We start from the raw sequence: 22,866 nt of genomic DNA, 5'->3' as shown, positions 1-22,866 counted from the left end.
ATTGTGAGTTCACTAATGGATCATCACATCACATGGAGAATACCTGTGATAAAGGAGGAGAACATGCAGTTTGATGATGTTAAGGGCTAGTGTGTTAAATAGGTTGCTGTGTAGAGGAAGTGTCTGTAGGTTTTGGTTTAAATAGAAATCTTCCCCATTGCAAAATCTGTCTTAGCTATGTCTGTACAGAAAACATGTCATACTTTTAATAGCCCTATAAAATCACACTTTGCCTTTCTGACTTTCCTAATTAATGAAAGAGCCAGTAAAATAAAATTTTACAGTGCACATTTTAATATATATATTTTATATAGATATACTTAAAAATCAAATGTATCCAATAATAAAAAATACAGCACATTAAAGTAGTATAACGCATTCCAGTGTATAGCTAGAGACATTGGTTTTTTTCTTCTTTTAAATTACTCTAATCCCTACCATTTGAGGACTGGCCTACATGGTTTATTTTTCTCCAAAATTCACACCAACCAGTAAATAACAGATATGGATTTAAAAGGATGGACTTTAGCACTCATTCTCAAGGCATGAAGACACTGGAGACTTCAACAGGAACTCTTATTGTATGAAGGGCACATGTACAACCCTGGCAGGCACAGTGTGGTTTTTCATTTCCCTGCCATTCTGTCCCCTCCATACATCCCTTCCCTTCCCTCCCACCTCAGACCAGTTACCCCTCGTATTTAATCCTCAGCTTTAGTCTGGAGCAACTGCTTTTACTTACACACATGGGGCCGGAGGTGCAGTCTGCTTTCCTCCCAAAATGCGCCAGTGCTTCACTTGACAGTTGAGCTGCCCTCGCAGTTAGCCTTCATAGTCCTTAAACCCGTATTTCTAAATGCACCCTTTAGTGATACATTCAGGAATCAACACCCAAGGGGCCAGGGGTGGGGGAGGGGTGGGGAGAGAGGAAGAGGCATGGGAATAGTGTGTGTGGTCCTTGCTCAAAGGAAGGGGGGGGAGAACAAATCTTTTACACAGAAAGTTAGTCTCCAAGGTCCTCTTTTTGCAGCTGCAGCAGCTGGATCCAAGATAGGCCAGCACTAGTGCTTCATTTTTTAAATTCAGTCCAGCACCTGTGCATAAAAAAATGCTTCTCTTCTCCCAGTAAACGTGGTCCAGCATCCCTTAAGGCCCTGCCAAGTTTCACCAACATTTTCTTCCTGTTCTGGGAGCAGCAGGTGCCCTTCAGCAGGCACCTTTTACTAGGCTGCTCCTAATCTGCTGTGTCTGCAGTTTCATAGACAAGAGGAAGAAGAGGGGAAGAGCTGACAGCCATGTTGTGCATTATCCCTGTGTCTTGAAGTTCAGTCAGCTTTCTTCAGGAATATCTGAAAGTACATGGATTAGCAAAACAACAGAAAAAGGTCACAGCTTGGCAAATCTGTTTTTTCTCCTCTAGAATATTGCCCTATTAATTAATGCCAAGTGCAAGAGAAAAGAGTTCTGTCTCTTCTGGACAACTGTACCTGAAGCAAATCACAGCATGAAATCTCTGTTGGAAATAGGGGGGGGGATTTCACAGTTAACACATAAAATCACAGTTGCAGGCGGGTGCAACTGCTGTCTAGAGCAGGCATAGGCAAACTCGGCCCTCCAGATGTTTTGGAACTACAACTCCCATCATCCCTAGCTAACAGGACCAGTGGTCAGGGATGGTGGGAATTGTAGTCTCAAAACATCTGGAGGGCTGAGGTTGAGGAAGCCTGGTCTAGAGGATCTGATTACCAAGCTTCTACTTCATCAAATCCGTTTGCATCACCTCACAAGCCCGATGCAACAACCAAATAAGCAAACCACTCCTGTTCATCTGAGCACCAAAGTGTGTTTTATCTTCTAAGCAACATACATTCTCCTTTCTGGCTTTGGGAGGTAGGTCTCTTGAGTTGTGGTGGGTGGGGGACTGCTCCTGTGAAGGTGGTTGTCAGGAAGCTAAGCCTGTCTCTATGGAGGACTGTGGTCAATTACTGTGGTTACTTACCAAATGCATGCCTGGGGAAAGACCCAGAGAATCCCCGGCAGGTAGCATTGCCAACTGGCATCTGTGCTCAGCTCCTGGCAATTACAAGCTGCAATTTTAAAATTCCCCACTGTGCCCCAGATAGAATTGTCTGGGGCATTGCAGGCAATGGCCCTAAACGGGCACTGTATCTTTCAAGAACTTTCTTTCCCTGTCCCGGCTAGACAGATCAGTTGGCGGAAAGGTTAAGTGGGAGCTGCTGTAATCACCACCCTTACAAAGGAGTTTTTCCCAGGAAAACATATTACCTCGCTCAAGATGATCCATACAGGAGAGTCAGTCTGGATGGTTAGCCGTATTGCTTCCAGAGGCCCAAAGGAAGGGTCCACTTCTCCTTCAGCAATGCCCTTTGAAAAAGAGCCTGCACAATGGACAAAGAAAATAAACTTCAGGACAACTCTCAGTTCCTCTTAGTGGCAGCACCACCACTGCACGCTCAGCTCTCCATGGTGAAACGGGGGTAATTTCTGCAGGCTGGCTCCAGCATATGCAGTCATGCCTAGAAATGTCAGGGCATGCACTGGAGCCCCTGTGCTCAAACAAAGGGGTGCTGCTTGCAATGTGAAATGCAGTCAGTCATGGTAACTGCTGTGGCTCCTAAGCCACCATCTCCCTCTTTCAGAGAAGTCAGTGGAGCTACCTAAAACAAACTCCTCTTTTCAGTTTACGTGACTGGCTGTAGGGGAATGTGCTCACGAGGAAACATTTCCTACCCACTGTTCTACAAGCTGACCCGGTTTATAAAAACCACGCCTTGTGTGAATTCGCATGACTGGATTTTCAAGTGATGAGCATGTCACACAATATTATTGCCCTACTTGCTGCAGGGTTACTCTCTGTCATGGGCCGCTTATCACCCAAAATATGTACAGCAAGCCTGGCGTGGTCATGTTAACATTAAAATGCCACACACCTGAATATTTAGTGATGACCAAGTGATGAACCTCCTGCTAGCTCAGTGTAGATGTTTCAAATGCAGGCAGCCTCCTGGGTTTGGCTTCCGCTCCTGCCTAATTTTTACACACTGGCCTCTTCCCTTTTTAACAGAGCTAACAACCATGTAGTAGTAAGAATGACTTTGTGAATGAGTTATGCTCTGTAGACATACAAAGTTTTTTTTTCTGAAAGAAAATACCATATTGCCCAAGAGGAAGGATGTGGCTATTGACATCTGCTTTTAAAAAGAGTTCTTGAGAAATCTTAATCTTAATACATTACATGATGAGGGGGCACAATGTTTGACCTCCATACTAGTGGTCCCCAAATAATAGCTTTCTGGAGGTGGAAGCAATATCCAAACAAGACATAACCATGACAGTTACAGACCACCAAACAATACCACTACACTAGGTTGTGGTGTGAATGGCAGCAAACTTCAATTCTTCCCTCCCCTGAAGAAACTTAAAGGATTACAGTAGTACCTCGTCTTGCGACCGGGATCCGTTCCGGAGCCCAGGACAATGGACAAAGTGCTGTGCATGGAGCGGTTTGTGCTTCTGCGTATGCGGCGAACCCGGCAGTAACCCATGCCAGTACTTCTGGGTTTGCCGCGGATGTTTGATGGAACAGGCGCTTGACAAGGCAGATGCTAGACGAAGTACTTAGTTCCATTTTTATATATATATTTAGTTCCATGTTTTTATGCTTTGCAAAGCTGCAGCTGTCCAGTAGGTGGCACTGCTTTATCATATATTATAATCTCTCACTCTCATTCTCTCTCACACACAAATAGTGAATTCATTCTCTGTGTACTGATCCTTATGTAATGAAAATGGCACTATCCATAACAAAGGGGGTGCCCCTACACACACATGTAACCTCCCATCTAAGATGGCACATGGAGAGTGCCAGTTGTCAGTGCTTTTTTTTTCTAGAAAAAGAGGTGCCAGAACTGAGTTCTGCAGAGTTCCTGCTGAAAAAAGCACTGCCTGTTGTTGATGTAAATGGAAATCTGGAGGGGGAAGGAAAGGAAAGGAGTATCCTGAAAGGTCATTAGGAATCCTAGGAAAATCAGAAGAGCCTGCTGGACCCAGGACCCATCTAGTCCAGCATCCTGTTCTCACGGGCCAATCACATACCTGTGTGGAACTTGAGAGAGCAACAGCACTCTGCCCATCTGCATTACCCAGAAACTGGTAATCAGAGGCACGCTGCCTCTGACAGTGAAGGTAGAATGTCTGTTAGCCACTGATAGCCTTGCCCTCCATTAATTTGTCTAATCTTTTAAAGATGTCCAAGTTGATGGCCATCACTGCCTCCTGTGGCAGTGAGTTCCATAGTTTACTAGGCACTGTGTGAACAAGGACTTTCTTTCATCTGTCCCGACTCTTCCAACATTCAGCATCATCAAATGCCCATGAGTTCTGGTGTTACGAGAGAGGGAGAAACACTTTTCTATATCCACTTTCTCCATGCCATGCATAATTTTACAAACTTCACCGTGTCCCCTTGTACTTGCACTTTCTAACACTTCGTGTTCTTCGTGTATGCTCTCTTGCCATACTTGCCACAAGCCTGCAAATCAGAGTCAGTCTTGTGCCATGTGGCTGAGGCTGAGAGAAGAGCAGTTCGCCAAAATGACAGGGGTGATATTTGAAGGAGGGATTTCTCAATTTGTAGCACAATTTCCTAGTTGTTATGCTTTTTTTGCAGGGCTCTAATCCTCATAGACACTGCTACCTGCCGTTCATAATGTAAGAGCCACTTTATTCCTCACATCTTGTACTTTGGCACAGAAACGAGAATAAAAAATACATGTGAACCTTCACACACACACACACACACACACACACACACACACACACACACGTATATATGGTGACTCTCCAGAATCACAGGCCTTTTACCTGCTACCTGATCCTTGCTAACTGGTGATGGAAGGATTGAACCTGGGGCCTTTTACATGCAAGGCATAAGCTTGTATGTACATACAACACAGCGCTTTGGTTTGCCCCAATGGCAATTGTGAAGGACACAAACTTTCATGCAATCAATTTGTTAGTTTCATCTGCATGTTATTTTATTGCTTCCAGGCATTTGTGTAGTTGCATATGTTTCTGTAACTCTACAAAACTATTAAATAAATTGTTCTTAACACTGCATAGAAGTGGCATCTGGCGGCGGAGTATATGGCTGTGCTGCCCAGGGTGGGCGCACTCCCAAGGGGGGTGCCCTCCCAGGCACAGGACAGCTGCTCAGGAGCCAGAAGCGGTGTGCGCACCCTGCAGCTGGGGGCAGAGCAAGCTGCCCATGGCAGACATTCGGTGCGCCACCCACCCGTGATATCCAAGCCTCCCCCAAGCTGTCAAAACGAAGGGGGAAGGGTGGAATGCCGCCGGTAAAGCGGCACAGCTCCCCTCCTTACCCTGAAGGTTCGGGGTAGGCTTGGGAGTTGCGGGTGGGCGGTGCGCCAAATGTCACCCCCCTCAGTGAGGGCGTCCGGGGCGGTCCGTCCCCACCGCCCCCCCTTTCTACGCCCCTGGCATCTGGTAAAGGACTGTCCCTACTTCTGCACATTTTAAGGGGAAATAGCTATTGATCCACATATTTGCCCTTGCTAACTGAAGCTATGTATGGATATAATGTACTCTTGAAATCTATGCCTGCATGAAATGAGCCGCCATCTTAAAACAGCTGGGAAAAATCTTCTTGCCTCTCTTTCTGCTATCCCAGCCATTACCATGCATTGCCTTTTTTTCCTCTTCAACATCTCCCAAATCAATTATTTTCTCTCTGCTACAATTTCTCTGCTACAATTATCATTTGCTATCAGTTCCTCTCTCTCCAAGTCTACTGTAACTTTTTGTCCTGATCAATATGCCTGCAGTCTTTCCTTTCTCGTGTCAACTAGAAACACCTTTGGTAAAATTTCTCCACCCACCTGTCACACCCTGTGCAATCATGTCACCTCTCTCCTCAAGTCAACACTGGTACCCTGCTGTTTTGCATATCAAATCCAAGCTTCTAGCTCTGGCATGGAATGCAGACTCTTATTTGCCTCTGCTTCTCTCCTTGCTTTCCCTGTTTTGCACAAGGACATTGTGACACCATACAACTTTGGCTGCCCTCTCCTGCTGCAGCTATCATGGAGTTTCCTAGGCCTGGAAAAGCACTTCCTGTCTTATCCAGCTAGTTACCTCCTCTGCCTTCAAAAGTCCACCAAATTCTGCAAAGCCTTTCCTGCACTGCTAGAGTCTCCATTTTTCCTGCCACCACTTAAACCAGGCATCCCCAAACTTCGGCCCTCCAGATGTTTTGGACTACAATTCCCATCTTCCCCGACCACTGGTCCTGTTAGCTAGGGATCATGGGAGTTGTAGGCCAAAACATCTGGAGGGCCGCAGTTTTGGGATGCCTGACTTAAACCCTTCCCACTCACCTTATTTCTCTTAACGTTCCCCAAAGGCCACTTCAATGAGGCTTTAAATTACAAGTGAGCAGTGGCCAGGAAATGACTGGATACCTACTCAAGGACATTTTTAGAGAGAGAGACAACTGAATATACCTGTGGACTTAGTTCCCATTGATATGTACTGTATAGCATATGTATTTTGTACTCATAAATCATATTCAAATTCCAAAACAGCCTGTTTTCAAGAGGACTGCAAACCCTCTGGGCTGGGCATGTGCAGATCACAGCTTCATAAATGGGGTTTGAAGGCACAGCAAAACCAAACAGCTAATGCACTTTGGGTGAAGACATACCTCTGGTGTGTACAGAAATATGCAAATAGGACTTGGAAAAGTGGCAAGGAAGAATGACTTTGCTTCATTTTAAGCCACTAATGTGTACACAGCCTCAGACCTGGTGTTCAATGAGGCTTAAGCCATTCTAGCAACAAGAATGTGCAGATTGCTTACAAGGTGCAGCTACGATACTTCCTCAGCTATAGCTTGTGCCTCTCAACAATCAAGGAATTCTCTGATTCACACAACATAAATGCATAGGCTGAGGACCACTTCTGATGTTACAGTTTCTGCTCCCTTTTGCTTTTGCTTATTCATTGGAGGTATTGCAACTTTTCAAATACAAAACATCCCTCTTCCATGTCCTCCTTCCCCCAATCCCAGACAAACAGACACTCAGTGAGATCTGAAAGTTACCGTACTGGGGCCAGAAGTGCGTAATCTAAGTCCAACCCCTAGCATGGTTTTCGACTTGTTAAAAAACCCCAACAACAACTGGTAACAAACAACCAAGACACACCCACTGGCTGGCACATGTGGAAAGTGCTCAGAGTAGGGTTTCAGACCCACAAGTACCCAACAAGACACCATTCCTACAGGCAGGAAGATGTAAACCTGTAACCATTTGTTCCCCTAGTTCCTGCAATTGTTTTCAGAAAGCAAGTAGGCAAAGGAGATGATGCTGGAAGCTGCCCAGAAAGAGCAGCAGGATCAGTAAATGGTTTCTGCCACAGAGCGCCAAAGCTCCAATCATAAAAAGACAACACATGGGAACAGGCTCCACTGATTCCACACATCAATGTGCTTAAGAAGAGAACTAAAGAGAAAAACACTTTTCATTTCATTTCATTTCTTTTTTTTACTGCCCCAAAGAACAATTTGAGATTAACTGTATAATCAAGCTGTTCTTTCCGTCCTTCAGGTTTATCCGTACTTCTTGACCTCTGCAGTGTTGTCAACATTTGCATTTGCACAGTGTTAGCCAGGAAAGTCCACCTCAGCAAAGTCTTTAAAACGAAGACATATGCAAATTCTAACCCTTGGAAAAATGACAAAAATGTCATGTGTGTTCTGAGTGAATGACTTTCACTCTAAATTCCAGGTCAAGGGTGGGGTGGGGGTGTGTGCTAATTAATTCAAGATAAGTTTGTCTCGCACCCCTGAAACCTTCCATGCAATCACTCTCTGCGTAATTGTGTTATCTGAACAGCAACATACCACAGTGCATTATCCACAACCAGCAGGCTGCTGTTTGCCTTGAACCAGCAATTTACCTATCTGTATGTAGCCGTCAGATGTCCTGTGGTACTTGAATGCTGTCGCTCTTCCCTCCTGCAGGGCTTCCTTATCTGACTGGAGACTCTGTGCAGGAAAAGAAACAATCTTTGCAAAAAGCCAGCAAGAAGGATTTAGGCAGCCTGCTGCGGGTACAGTTTAAACCACTATGGTCATAAAACATCAGGCAATGTTTACTTTTTCAGAGACACAGAATTACTCTAGCATACTGGGTTGCTGGAAGACCTCCTCTATGCTTTCAAGGACCCCCCCCCCAAAAAATAAGTCTATTAAAATATACCTTGTAAGGACTACCTTTTTCCTGCCACAGGTACTGTACTTTAAATAGAGAATGAATAAGCAGGCTTGCTGCTAGGTTTTGGAATAATGCCTCAGGAATTAGAATTTGAATTCAGATTAGGTGGCACAGGCTTCTCAGAAGCTTCCATTGCTAAGCCCCTTGACCCCATACCGTGGTTACCAGATTTTTTTCAGTGAATCCGGGGACACTTTTTTTTTTTAATTTCATGCTTTATTAACCATAATTAAAGGAGGCACAAGGGGTTCACAATCCACATTAAACCGAGCTATGGACAGGAAGTTTTGCCCTGGTGTAGTATTATATTCCTGTCATTTAGAAGCACCACTTCCATCCAGGGGCGAAAGGAGACTTTATTTCACCTGGGTCAAAGACCCAGTTTGGCACACACATTTGTGTACATACACCATAGCTGCCAAGTTTTCCCTTTTCTCGCGAGGAAGCCTATTCAGCATCCCTTTAAAAAAGGGATAACTTGGCAGCTATGACATACACACATAGGCAGGGGGCCTGAATGCCCACCCCCCTCTTCGGAGGCTTCATCTGGGGCAAAAAACCCAGCTAGCCCCTCTCCCCCAGTAGTTATGACACTGCTTCCACCAACACAACAATTTCAGCTTGAGTTGGCTTTTGTACCTGCTGGATAGCTGTGAAATGGAAATTCTGCTGATTTGACATATAAAAGTATACTATTTTTTTATTGCTAAAATTCATAAATGCCTCCTCCCACAGATATTACACTGACATCCATCCACATAAATTGCTAGCAGAGCCCCAAGCTCCTTCCCAAGAGGCCCTCTAATTGGTATTCTGCGTTTTCTCAGAATACAGTTATACAATGCAGGAATCTCAATACAAGGCTCCCCATTCAATCTGAAACCATACCAGACCCTGCTTAGCTTTGCAAACGTGCCAGCAGTTTTAATGCTGCGCCCATTCTTACCCATAATGCCCTTCTGAATTCAGGGTTCTGCTCCAGCTCTGCAGAGCTCTCCCCTTCTCACCCCACTGCTACTTCCTGAACAATGGACAATAAGGTGCCTTTGCTCTAACCACAAGGCCACATGTCCTCTGCAGAGGTATCTCCCCACTCTTGAGAAACCCCAGAACCCCGAATTCCCAGACAACTTCCTCTAACCTACTACTATGCACTCTGTTTCCAAAGCCCTTTTCGGGATCCAAGATTAGTTTTATTTATTTCCAGCAGGCCAGCATGCTTCCCAGCAAACCAAGACTTTACGCAGTAGTGCCAGCCAACTTCTGTTTCCCTTCTGCAACTTGCACGGAGGGTGCAGGGCTTACCCCACCACCCAATCTCCCCGTTTACTCTCTCCTGACTTTTAAAAAAAGAGTCATGGAAGACAGAAACCATTAAGAATGCTTGTGCCTTTGGGACCCGGGAGGCTCCAATCGGCAGCTGCTGCAGGCAGAAGAGGAGGAGGCAATTTTTTTTTTAAAAAAAGAAGAGCCTTCTGATGGTGAAGAGAGAACTCCCAGGCTCCACCTGGCTCAGATCAAGCTTGGTGGGATCATCAGCTGGGAGTGCCGGCACCCCCCCAACTCCCAAGCATACCCCAAGCCTGGGGGAAGAGGGTTGAGCTCCGCTTTCCTGGTGGTGCCGGCAAAGCCCTGCACAGCCTCATCAGGATGGCACCCGGAGTGCGCTGCACCCGTCTTGCTCCGCCACTGCTGCCCCTGCCACATTTCCCGGGGACATTTAATGAAATCCGGAGACATTCTGGGGGTGGAATTTTTCTGGGGACAGAGTTGCAAATCTGGGGGCTGTCCCCAGGAAACGGGGACGTCTGGTAACCCTACCCCATACATATTCTTCTCATGGAATCCAACCACAAAGTAACAAAAATCTGGGTTATAATCTCCTAAACCTTGGTCTCCCACCTCACACGAACTCCTATGGTAAGCTCAGTAAACTTACGTCAAAAGGTAACACTTCCACAGTTGTGTTGAAGAGCTTGTCTTCAGGGTGTTCAATATTGCCACTGCGGAAGAAAAACCTGTGGGGCAGGAACCAGCAATGAATGCACAGCTTCATAGGGGATGGAACACAGAAGGACCCCACCAGGCATAAGCTCACCCAACAGGGGCCTCTCCTCCCACAGAAAGCCTCCTTTGAGAGAAAGATGGCTCAAAGTGCACAAACAACTAATTATGGATTGATTGTTTGATTGCGCTTGCAAATTAAGCACTCCATCGCATATGAATATCAGTAAGAAGTGCAATTATCTTCTCCTATGATGCTGGAAACGTAAGAAGTGACTTCTTGTGCTTCCTGAACGGATTCTGGGAAGGATAAAGCCACACACCCAAGATGTTCCCATGTTAACAAATCAAGAGGGAGAGGGGGAACACCCACCCACCCACCCCGGACATTAAATGCTCAGGGAAATTTAACAGACAAACAAATGGACTTCTGCATACCACATTCAATTTTCCCCATAATTCCTGCACATGATTTAAGTTGCAAACCAGGGGCCAGATTCAGTTCATGAGTTCTGCAAGTAGAAGCCAGTGCAAGATTCTTCTGCTAGCACAATAGGACTTTTCCCCCTCTCACCTCCCACCACCTTCCTAAATTGTCTGGGGTGTGTGTGTTAGGGGAACCCCTAGACTAGCACATGGGGGAAGGAGAGGGGAGATCATTCTGTCTGGCAAGCTGACGCAATAAACTCAGCACTACGTTAAATTCCTCCCCTGGAATGGCAACTTGTGGCCCTCTAGAGACCGCGGGACCACAAAAGCCCTGCTTGGCCTATCATTATGTTTTCATAATTGGCCAGCCCAATGCCCAGTGCCTATGGGAAACTCACAACCAAGACATAAGTGCAACAGAATTCTCCCGCTCATGAGCCTCATATCAATGGCTGGGACTGATGGGATTTGGAGTCTAGTTACATCTGGAGAGCCACATTCCTATTGCAGATGAATATTTCTTAGAGGTATCAGAATGAGGCAAAACACACTTTCATGAAAGCACTCAAATCTTGACTGCACATGATTCACAATGGTATCGGAACAAAACCTAATTAAGCATACCCTATTAGAAAGCAGGATGGGCTCTAGGTGACTTGGGCGCCACTGAGACTTGGGTAGAATTCCCTTTGTAACTGAATAAGCCAATTAATTTCATCTTTGCTTTAGCTTACTATCTGTAAGGCTGTGCAGGCAGAACTGAAAGCTAAAAGGCCGTATGTGGGAGAAGCAGGGCGATGAGTGGATGAGATGCAACCTGCCTTTCAGATGAACTCTTGTTCTACCACAGGGGAGAGGGGATGAGTGACTTTTAAATGTCAAGCTAACCTCCCCCCACAAATCCCCACATACTCACCGTTCAATGCGTAGGGGCTTAAAGAAGCGAAAGCGTATGAAGTCACCCGCCGTGGGGGTAAATGCCCAAAAGAAATCTTCCCTCAGATACGCTTTCTCCAAGGAGAAGTGCTGGTAGGTTTTCAGGCTGGTGCTAACTTCTGCAGGAGGGTTGACGTGTTCTTTTCGGAGTGCTTGCTTTCCAAAATCTTTGTCCTCAACATGCAAGGTAAAAGCAAAACAATTTAAACTATATAAAACTGTGTTTCCTACTCCCATTGCACTTTTATGGAAATACTGCTATACTAATGCATGGGCAGTGGGGGGGGGGGGCTGGTTTAATTAAGGGGGCTTTAAATCTTTCCTCCCTAGCCTCACTCTTCATCATCTCATCACCATCCAGGCTGCTGTTCGGGCTTCACAAAAACTTAGCTTTATCTCTTGTTCTCTCCCTCTGTGTATTCAGTCCATCACCAAAGCCATGTCACTTCTGCCTGCACATTGTGAAAATACACCTCAGCAAGAAACTCTGGTTCACAATCCAGTCATCTCCTGCCTTTGTACCTTTTCCTTGCTTGGCTTCTGTTGTACCACTGCTCAGGCCCCTCATGTCTATCATTCACCTCTCTCATCCCTCCAGTCTCTCAGATGATGTCATGCCTCTCTTTAAACGTCAGCAATGGCCCTCCCGTCCACCCTGCGATCCAGCACAAAGCCCTCACTCTTATCTTCAAAAGCACTCCATAGCCTTGGCTCCCCTTTTCTTTCCACGCTTGGATGTCAATATATTCCTGATTAAGACTGTTTATTATTATTTTTGTTTAGAAAAATATATATAATACTCTTAATCAAAAATCAATAAATCTATAAGGGGTATACATAAAACAATGAGAAACAGACAAATAAGCAAATATTAGTTTGCATAACTGTTGCTCTTCAAACTCCCTTCCTCCCACCCCACCCCAACTTCTGTCTGCCCTTTCTCTCACATTGCCCCACATGCCTGGAACGCCCTTCCAAGAACATCTATGCAACATTGCCCTTCTCACTCTGTCTTCAAATCTATCCTCAAAACTCCCTATTTCTGTGATCCCTCTGGCAATACCCCTCTCTCCTGAGTCCTCTCCTTGGAAAAGGGAGGGAGGGAGGGAGGGAGGGAGGGGTGGGGGGACTTAAGAGAACCAAAATCTGTGTGAAGTAAGAGCGAGAGAGATAAACTTAAGAATCCTAGAACTGGACCTTTAGATTAGTTTTAGTAGAGCTCACTGAAACTAGTACAACTCTCAAATGTGTCATGATGCCCAAGTTTTACAGTCAAATATTTGCATGGAGTTCCCGTCCTCTGCCCAGAGTCACTTTCCAAAGAACACTGCTGATATGAGGCTTTTAAAGCTACTGCAACACATAGCTACTGAATGCTGGCTAGCAGCTATTAATCAGAGTTGATACCTGCCATGCTCCAGTTCCCTTGGCTCCTGACCCCGATGCCTCCCCTTTGCTTCCAAGCCATTAACAATTTCTTTCATACTCTGTCAGTGAAGCATCCACTCCCACTCTGCAGAAGAAGCACAACTGACCTCTCTTCCCTAGGGAAGACACCTGCATTGAAAGCACCTGCTTTCCCTGCCTAAACTGCTACACTTATTTGAAAACTTATCACATTTTACATATATATTTGCCCAATGCATAGAGATGCAGTTTCCCAGTCCTATGACCTCACATACTCACTTTCAGCTTCTGTATTTTACCAGCGAGGGAGGAGTGGGTTCCTACGTGCTGGAAGAGTGAGGGCTTGAAGCGTATCCTCAGGTTTGCCTTCTGTCTGTCACAATGTTTCTAAAATAAATAATAATAATAATAATAATAATAAATCAAGATTTGTGCTTCACACTTAGGAGAAAGTACAAAGTAGGAAATAGGTTGGTTAACCACTTTCAGTCAAGTTTGCCATTAGGGACACAATTACATTTCAACTGTAAGTGTGAAAGCAGTGGCTTCCAAGAAGGCATGTCCAAACCACACTTAAGCTGCTATTTCCGTCTTCAGTCTAAGGCTGTGTACACACAATGGGTGGGATTCAGCTAATGACTCCCACTAGAGCAGGGGTAGGCACGCGGGTGGCGCTGTGGTCTAAACCACTGAGCCTAGGGCTTGCCGATCGGAAGGTCAGCGGTTCAAATCCCCATGACGGGGTGAGCTTCCGTTGCTCGGTCCCAGCTCCTGCCAACCTAGCAGTCTGAAAGCAAATCAAAGTGCAAGTAGATAAATAGGTACCGCTCCAGCAGGAAGGTAAACGGCGTTTCCATGCACTGCTCTGGTTTCGCCAGAAGCAGCTTAGTAATGCTGGCCACATGACCCGGAAAAATTGTCAAATGTTCTGGCTCCCAAACACCACAAACTCAAATGCTCAAAACGTTCTGGCTCCCGAACACTACAAACCCAGAAGTGACTGTTCCGGTTTGCAAACTATTTTTGGAAGCTGAACGTCCAATGGGGCTTCTGCGGCTTCAAATGGCTGCAGAAGCTTCCTGCAGCCAATCAGAAGCTGCAATTTGGTTTCCAAATGTTTTGGAAGTCGAACAGACTTCCAGAACGGATTCTGTTCGACTGTACTTTGAAGTGCTCCTATTGCATTTAAAGCACATTCAAAACACATTCTATCCCTCAAAGAATTCTTGGCCCTGTGATTTACCCTACACAGAATTACAAACAACCATGCCCAGAATTCTTTGAGATATAGAATGTGCTTTGAACATGCTTTAAAGGTATAGTGTGTACACAGCCTAAGTGTTGTGAAAGTATTTTGAATACATATTTACTACCCTGAAAACAAATATCTCAGAATGAAGCAAATGTGTGTATAAAAATGTTTCTGCCACACTTAAAACACTTAGGTATGCCTTCATCTACATCAAAGTTGGTATGAAGGTCTAGTTCCAAGTGGACAACTATCTTCCCTTGACTGGTATTTCAACTTCTTAAAAATGTTTAAAAGATGATGGATATGGATTGAGACCAGCAGTCCAGCTCAATTCTGGTGTCACCACTAGTGAGCCATTTGCCCCAGTCAGAATGAAGTACAGCTCAGGAATGTTTTCTTTAATTGGATTTCAACTGAGCCAGGCTGCTAGACTCAACTCTAAGAGAGGTTGGATGTGTTAGGATCTCACTAGGAACACAATGATTAGAATAAATATATAAACTTGTGCACACATGTTTGCCTTTCGTTTTGTTGATACATGCTTGGTTGTTTATATGGAGCCTGAACAGCAATGTATTGTTGATCTCTAGCAACCTGCTAGAGTCAGGGAATGGGAAGGAGGCGGGAAGGAGGCAGCTTTGGGCATCTGGACACCATGACCTTCTGCTTGGTGTAGGGAGTCTCATGAATGTGCCATTTGTTGTTGTTGTTTAGTCGTTTAGTCGTGTCCGACTCTTCGTGACCCCATGGACCATAGCACTGTTAAATTAATTAAGTAGCTGCCGGGATAAATCATGGGCCTTCCTCCCAACTTCATATGTTTGTATTGTCTGTTCATAAAATACTGTTTTGCTGGTGTCCATTGCAACTGTCTCATTTTGTCTCAACACAGCTAAGAGGAAACTGAGCCACTTCCTGTTTCTACCACCAGTTTGTAAAAGATAAAATTCTGCACAACTCTAGATGGGTAGCAAGCAAATCTGTGGCACTTTTTCTTAAAAAATAAAAAAATCCTCTACCCAACTCTGTCACCTGGGAGAGTTTGAGAATACATTTGTGAATGAAAATATGCTGCACATAGGAGACTTATGAAGAATAGAGACACACAGGCATGAAGGAGAAACTGAGCGCTGAGCAAATAAGCTTTTGAAGTTGGTGCATGCACAGACTATTTTACTTATACTGTAGTACTGTGAAAAGGAGGTATAAACTGTGCCCAATACCACTTTCACTTCTACCACCACCTTCCTGAAACACAAAACTTGTCTAGATGCAAGTCTGAAGCTGTTTCTCTTCTTGTCTACTCATTATCGACCCCTCCTCCTTGCATCACTAGAGGCTTTTTTCTCTTTTAAATGTCTGTAGCTGTATGCCGCTGAACCCTTGCGCCAATTCACCTTGTTAATTTAAGTTGCTAATTTCTCTTAGAATAAGTAAAAGCTGCCCACTTAAGAATACTATTTTATTATCTTTTCCCAAGGTCATTCCCCACTGCCCTGCCCTGCCTCCCTTTCATGAGGCAAATGGCAAACGGGTTTATAAAAGGTGTGATTGCCTGATGCCAGCATTTATTAAGGAAAACATATTTAAAATCTTAGCCTGCAATTTTATGTGAAGGAAAATGTGCAACCATTAGGAGGACTAGGACAGCAAAAGACAAAGCAAAATGAAATGTGCCCAAACCACCATGTCACTCTCTGATCTTTTTTAAAGGCATCACCTACCCCTGTCCCATTTTTGTCCCCTACAAAAATCCTGTCTGTCACATGTTTGCATTCCCACCTCGTTTCTTGAGGCGTGGCATACTTTATGGCTGGTCCCAAGAAGTGGTGGTCTGGATGTACATTTTTATCAATGTGAGGTGCTAAATCTTTAGCTAGGAAATTATTAAACAAATATAACAGAAAACAACAACAACAGAACTCACAAATCCCACTGGGTAGGCCTTTTTAAAACCGAGAACTCGCACGTTTTTGGAATGGCAGTCACCTGTGGTTCCACTGCCAATACAGCAGTCTACCTAATATGTGTAAGAAGGGGCCCCTTGAGGCAGCCCTCTCTCACGGACACAGGTTGCTTTCCAAAACCATTTGTACTACCTGCAACACTTGGCATTGCAGGCATATTCCCTGTAGCCCTGCTCTAAAATAATCCCTAATCCAGCTCTCATTACTTTAGAAAATTAAAAACCTGGCTCCATTCATGAGAGAATTCCTGAATGCAGCTAGCAAAGGGCTCATTCCTGCCTGATGTTAAGTGGGACACAGCAGTCAAGAGCGGTTCCACTTTCTGCCTTGTGCCTTCTTATTGTTGTTACCAATGCAGCTAATGAAAGCAGCTACAGCGGGGGAACTCTAAAAGTTGGTTTTCAGACAAAAGGAAGAGATATTCAGATCAGGCAAAGCATTTCACCACTAAACCTCAGGTCAGGCAAACTTTCAATCAAGGAGACAAATCCTACAAGTCACCAATTTGATTCTACACAGCAGGATTTACAAGAGCAAGTCTGGTTTAAAAGACTGTTGTGCAGAGTTAATCAGGCAAGCAGCAGGAGTGGGAGCCAGAAATCTATGCTGGAACTAGGTTACATTTTAAAATAGACAGTGATTTAGATGCTCTCAGGATCCCCTGGAAAGCATACCAGGGGGCAGGAGGAGGGAATTTGGAAGGGGAAGGCAAGCAAAGGTGGATGCACAGTGACATTGAAACTATGTTCTAGTTCAAGGCCTTGTAAACAAGATGAACACCAGCAACACCTCATTATTTTGACACAAAGCAAACCACAAGGCAAATCCCAGCCCAAGGAAAATCACTATCCACCCAGCAAACCAGGTGCTAGTCAGCCTCAGCTGCAGGGGAAGCAAAGTGTCTCTTTTGGCAAGTAGATATTTCTTTCTGTGGCAACTGCTGGTCTTTCCTGAGCATTAAGTGCTCGGGGGTGAGTGAACAAGCTTTGTTCCAGAAAAGGCTACATGTGGGTGCTAAAGATGGATTGGAACCAGGCAAGGAGATAGGCAGTAGCCGAGTCTTACTCTGGGTACTAAATGTCTCTTAAGAATAAGCAACCATTAAGTATGATGTCACAGGCAAATGGCTCTCTCCTGACTACCTTGCATCCAGTTGCAAGAATTACTTCATTACCCAAACTATTTGATGTGGTTTTTATTGGAGAGCATTTTGCATCAAAGCAATGCAAACCAGCCCATCTCTCTCCAGTGCCAGGAACTCTCTCACAGCATGCCAGAGGGAGGAGTCCTGTGACTTGTAATAGCTATTAGGAACCACAAATTGTATCCCCTCCAGCCAATACCAACACCCAGTATTCCTTAACATCTCCACAAGTGATTCCATCCTTTACAGAATTCAGTTTTTAATTTAATGTAAAAGAGAATATAAAAGAGACTCAAGAGACTTAAAAAAAAGACCCACTGCAGAATCTCTGCATAATTTCAGTATCATTTCATTAAAAGGCACATCTGCATAAGTTAGAACTAATTTGGGGTTAACTTACTGCATCTTTCTCTGGGTTGCAGACTTTTACCCAGAGGATATGATCCAGGAGCCAGTCTATGGGCTTGTCCTTATAGAACATGAGTATGAATTCCACAATAAGACTGAGATCCAAAGACTTGAACATCTTCCCTGAAAGTGTGGAGAAGAGAAAAAAAATAGAAATGCATGTTGGATCAGAGAAACAACCCTTTCCTTGCCCTGGAGCAGGCATCCCCAACCTCGGCCCTCCAGATGTTTTGGGACTACAACTCCCATCTTCCCTAGCTAACAGGACCAGTGGTCAGGGATGGTGGGAATTGTAGTCACAAAACATCTGGTGGGCCGAGTTTGGGGGTGCCTGCCCTGAAGTGTTCTCTACAGGTGTGAACTTCTTTTTAAAAAGGCATTCAGCCTGCTGATGCTTAGCCAATTAGCAGAATCTAATACTGGCACACTGCTAACCCCTTACATATGGCCGTTACTTCAGGCCAACTCTCAGGGGCCAGTCTATTCTCCAAACAGTGGTCTGCGAGCCAGAAGTAAATTTTGCTACATGTTCTGACCCCCCTCACAGGAGGTCAGACAGTGTAAATAAAGTTAATGCCTCATATCAGTGAGGGCTTTATAAGAGTGGACTGTATTTGCTGTGGCACAGCCTAAAAATCAGTATGTGCTATTCTAGGGAGAAATGTAGTATCGAAGCAGTGGTGGCTAACTTGTGGCCCTACAGATGTTGCTGAACTATGACATCCATCATCCCTAATGATTGGCCACACTCACTGCCTGGGGCTGGAGATGTAGCTCAGCAACATCTGCAGGACCAGAGGTCAGCCAGCCAGCCATTCCTGCATTTGAAGAGTGCAATAGATCTGCTTCCTACAACTTTTGGAAACAGTTTTTATTTTTCCTTACAAATGAACCTAACGAACACACACCTTGTGCTTTAATGGTCTGCCAATAAGATCCTGCTTGAGGTACCATTTGTTGTTTCAAGATAAGCACCCACTCAGAGCAGGGCGTTCTCACTTGCTGCAGCAGTATAGTGAAAAGCCCTCTCCCTGGCCCAGGTGATATTGAAAAGTGGGACAGAAACACTGCAAATGAATGAATGAGGAGGAAACTTCTTAACCCAACCTTGATTAAGTTATAGAGAACCAGTGTGGCGTACCAGTTGGAGTGTTGAACTAGGACGTGGGAGACCAGGGTTCAAATACCTACTCAGCCATAAAGCTTACTGGGTGACCTTGGGCCACTTATTCTCGCAGCCCAACCTACTTCACAGAGTTGTTGTGAGAAAAAAATGGGGAGGACAACTATGTAAGCTACCTTGAGTTCCTTGAAGGAAAGGTAGACTACTAATGCTATTATTATTATTATTATTATTATTATTATTATTATTATTATTTTGTTTGTCCATGAGCCATGTCTGCTCTGCTCCTTAAATGGAATGTAGGTTTGAAGCAACATTTCCTGTTAGGCTTCATTCAAAGCCACCTTTCCAGTTCCTGATTGAGTTGCATTCAGTGCCCCCATATCCCTTCCAATATTGTTGCCACCCAAATAGGAGTAGTAGGACAGACTAGGTTTTTTCCACCTGTAAACAGCGAAAGATCTCTGCTGTTTTAACATCATAGTAGTAGTAATAATAAATTTATATGCCACCCATCTGACTGGGTTGCCCCAGCCACTCTGGGTGGCTTTCAACAAATTAAAACACAGTAAGGACCCAGGTGGCGCTGTGGTTAAACCACTGAGCCTAGGGCTTGCTGACTAGAAGGTCGGCGGTTCGAATCCCTGTGACGGGGTGAGCTCCCGTTGCTTGGTCCCAGCTCCTGCCAACCTAGCAGTTCGAAAGCACGTCAAAATGCAAGTAGATAAATAGGAACCGCTATAGCGGGAAGGGAAACGGCGTTTCCATGTGCTGCTCTGGTTTGCCAGAAGCGGCTTTGTCATGCTGGCCACATGACCTGGAAGCGATACGCCGGCTCCCTCGGCCAATAATGCGAGATGAGCGCGCAACCCCAGAGTCGGTCACGACTGGACCTAATGGTCAGGGGTCCCTTTACCTTTAAGACATCAAACATTAAAAACTTCCCTATACAAGGCTGCTTAACGCCTCTCTCTTTCCATCTCCACAAGACAAGCATGCACATGAACCAGCTGCTCCTCCCAACTAGTAATTAGAGCCTCTTAAGACACTTGGCCTGCTTAACAATCCACATCAATAAAACATTTGTGTCACACAAAAAAGCAATGTGAAACTAGAGGTGGCTGGCTTTGCTGTATGATCTTTCTGTTCTGCGTTGAGTTTGGAGGAAGCCAGAGTGCAACTGTCACAACTCTGTGTTCCATTCGTGCCAAAAGAAGCACAACTGAAAACATGGGTGGTGCTTTTCTTTCTCCTGCAGGCAGAGTTAGGCACAACACTGAAGCACACGCCGCTGGGAGAGGTTTCTCCCCTAAGCAAAATGCACCTGAAGGTGCTGTTGGTGTTATGTTGAAGGGAGCCTTACCAATAAACCCAAGCTGGGAGAACTCCAGGATCATCCATTCCTCTGATGGCTGCTGCAGAGCAAAGTTCTTCATTGTGCTGAGATAGTTTGGCTTGGCTACAATATCATCTTCCAGCTACAAGACAAACAGCGGGAGATGCCAGTACTCGTGACAGATCATGCACTCTGCTGAAGAAAAACTCTATGAGGCTGCACTTTAAATTTTAATACTGTATTTTAATCTGTATTTTAATTAATTGTTTTTATGTTTTATTGTGGTTCTGTTGGTGTCAGCCGCCCTGAGCCCGGTTTTTGACTGGGGAGGGCGGGGTATAAATAAAAATTTATTTATTTATTATTTATTTATTTACCCTACAACATGTAGGAAGAAACATGGGAGGAAGAAACCTCTAGCCAGGGACAGGATTTTAATAAGGAAGACAAAATCTTCCAGCAGTTTCCTGTTTTTCCTAAGCGAACTAAAATAATGAATAATACTCAATTAGTAATGGTCAATTAGCTCCAGGCATGCCAGCATTATACAAGAAAAGACCTGTTCCCATAATCAAACACGGATCTTGTTTTTCTAGCCATTGGAAGCAGGCAAACATTAGAAATAGACCCTGCTATCATAAGTCATGTTACGTAATAAAGTACCAGCAGCAATATGCTGATTCCAAAGTTAGGCTACCAAATCAAGACCACATAATGTCAAAGCTGAAATGCTGTTTTTTTAAAAAACAAAAACAAAATGCCCCATTCTACCACTCCAGCTAACTCAGGATATAGGAACATATGAAGCTATCTTATACCGAGTCAGACCACTGATCCATCGGGCTCAGTGCTGTCAACACAGACCGGCAGCCAGGAGCCTGTCCCTGCCAGGAACTGAACCCGGGACCTTCTGCATTCAAAGCAAATGCTCTGCCCCTTAACTATGGCCCTTCCTTAAATCTTGTGGAGGTTAAGGTGATCATTTCCCCATCTAAATCTTAGCAAAATTCATCTGGCCAACTGCTTTTAGAACACCAAGGTCTTACCCAAGAACGAGACAGAGTTAAAATTAATAGTTTCAATGCAACGCATAAGAACCAGATCAAAATAATGAACAACATGGTCTACTGTATGTACCCTCCCCCCCTTCTAAAACACAGGCTTCCCACACATACTTTTGTGTTTGATCAAGGACCCAGACAAAATGTTCCTTGCTGGGAGCAACAGAATCTATACTTTAGCCAATGTTTAACTTACCTGGACATAATAGATGCCTTTGGACTGTGCATACATCATTAGAAAGCAATAATCTAGGTTCTGTTTAGTCCTCCACCTATAAAATAGAGAAAGACTATAATGGCACACAAGGCAGAAAGTTGTTCCATTGCTGGCAGGCAGCAGGTGCTTTCAATGGAGAAAAACACAAGTTCAGCAGGGAATTCAGAATCCGGTACACTCTCATTCTGAGACCATAATGAGTTCCAGATCTATTCTGAGTGCATAGCTATCATTCTAGCTTGGACTCTAGGTGATTTTAGGACCAAACGACATCTGTTGTTATTCATGGGAACAACGTGTAGTTTTAAAAATCTAAGTAACACAGCAGTCATGGGAGGCGGTTCAGTCCAGATTGTAACTGCAGCATGAGGAGACAGGGGAGAGTAAGAAATTTAACCCTTTGTCCTTGCCACAGTCCCTACTTTCGTGTGGAAGGGCCATAGCTCAGTGACAGAGCACCTGCTTTGCATGCAAAAAGTTCCAGGTTCAATCACTGGAGCCAGGCAGGGCTGGGAATGTCCTTGGTCTGAATTCCCAGAGCGCTGCTGCCACGCAGTGTAAGCAATATGGACCAACAACAGTCTTGAATCGGCATAAGGCAGCTTTCTATCCACCCCTCTTCTGGCTGCTATTTGCATTAAGAATTTTTTTTCCTGTGGGTGCCAGTGGGAGTTTCCTTCCTGATGCAAATAGCCATGGGAGGGGACAACATCTGGATCAGAACTGCAGTGGGAGCAAAGGTTGTCCCCCCACCCACCCTTTGCCACAGCTGCTGCTTATGTTAAATGAAAAGAGCTGTCACATGATTAGCAATTGTGTGAATAATGGCACTAGCTCTAAGGCACGCATTGCATTGGAGTCACAAGAAAAAAGAAACAGCGCTGTACACAATTTGAGCAGCTTGCTTAGGCAAATACATTTTTGAAAAGAAGTACAGGCCATTCAACAGCCAACAACCTCTACTTGCTCCCTTTAAATGCCTGTTTTCTTCTCTTACAAAGCCATGCTTGGGGGGGGGGACTGGACAAACACAGAGTGCCAGCAGCTTCTCTCTTACCTGACCCTTTCCTTGGGGTCGCCAAAGGATTCCCGGAGACGAGAGAAGTCTGGGTAGAAGTGTGGAGAAGGTGAAATAACTTCTAGAAGACCAGAATGTATTTCATTGGGGAACCTGTGAAGGAGGCGGGGGGGGGGGGAGTTAAGGAAGAAGCTTTCACTTTCTGCAGAGAGGAGAATGCAACCTAACACAAGCGATTAATAGCCTGAA

At 44.8% G+C, this 22,866-nt stretch overlaps 1 protein-coding gene across 2 annotated transcripts in view; it reads right to left on the bottom strand.

Annotated features, from left to right (window-relative positions):
* Window positions 1-415: 415 nt before the first annotated feature.
* MGAT4B (alpha-1,3-mannosyl-glycoprotein 4-beta-N-acetylglucosaminyltransferase B) overlaps window positions 416-22,866 on the bottom strand; it is a 79,746-nt gene continuing 57,295 nt past the window's right edge. The window contains exons 6-15 of one of the 2 annotated variants that reach the window (XM_035105634.2): window positions 22,657-22,770; window positions 21,579-21,654; window positions 20,349-20,463; window positions 17,855-17,985; window positions 13,371-13,478; window positions 11,665-11,864; window positions 10,255-10,333; window positions 7,999-8,086; window positions 2,287-2,399; window positions 416-1,349 (exon numbers count right to left, since the gene is read on the bottom strand). In XM_035105634.2, coding sequence (XP_034961525.1) covers window positions 1,326-1,349; window positions 2,287-2,399; window positions 7,999-8,086; window positions 10,255-10,333; window positions 11,665-11,864; window positions 13,371-13,478; window positions 17,855-17,985; window positions 20,349-20,463; window positions 21,579-21,654; window positions 22,657-22,770 — 1,048 coding nt within the window. In that variant the 3' untranslated portion in view covers window positions 416-1,325. The remainder of the gene's footprint in view (window positions 1,350-2,286; window positions 2,400-7,998; window positions 8,087-10,254; window positions 10,334-11,664; window positions 11,865-13,370; window positions 13,479-17,854; window positions 17,986-20,348; window positions 20,464-21,578; window positions 21,655-22,656; window positions 22,771-22,866) is intronic. The other variant, XM_035105635.2, reaches the window with a different exon arrangement.

This window comes from Zootoca vivipara, chromosome 2 (assembly GCF_963506605.1).
Source record: "Zootoca vivipara chromosome 2, rZooViv1.1, whole genome shotgun sequence".
Classification (NCBI taxonomy): Eukaryota; Metazoa; Chordata; class Lepidosauria; order Squamata; family Lacertidae; genus Zootoca; species Zootoca vivipara.
Note: the sequence above shows the minus strand (reverse complement) of the source record. Positions and strands in the feature narration are given on the sequence as shown.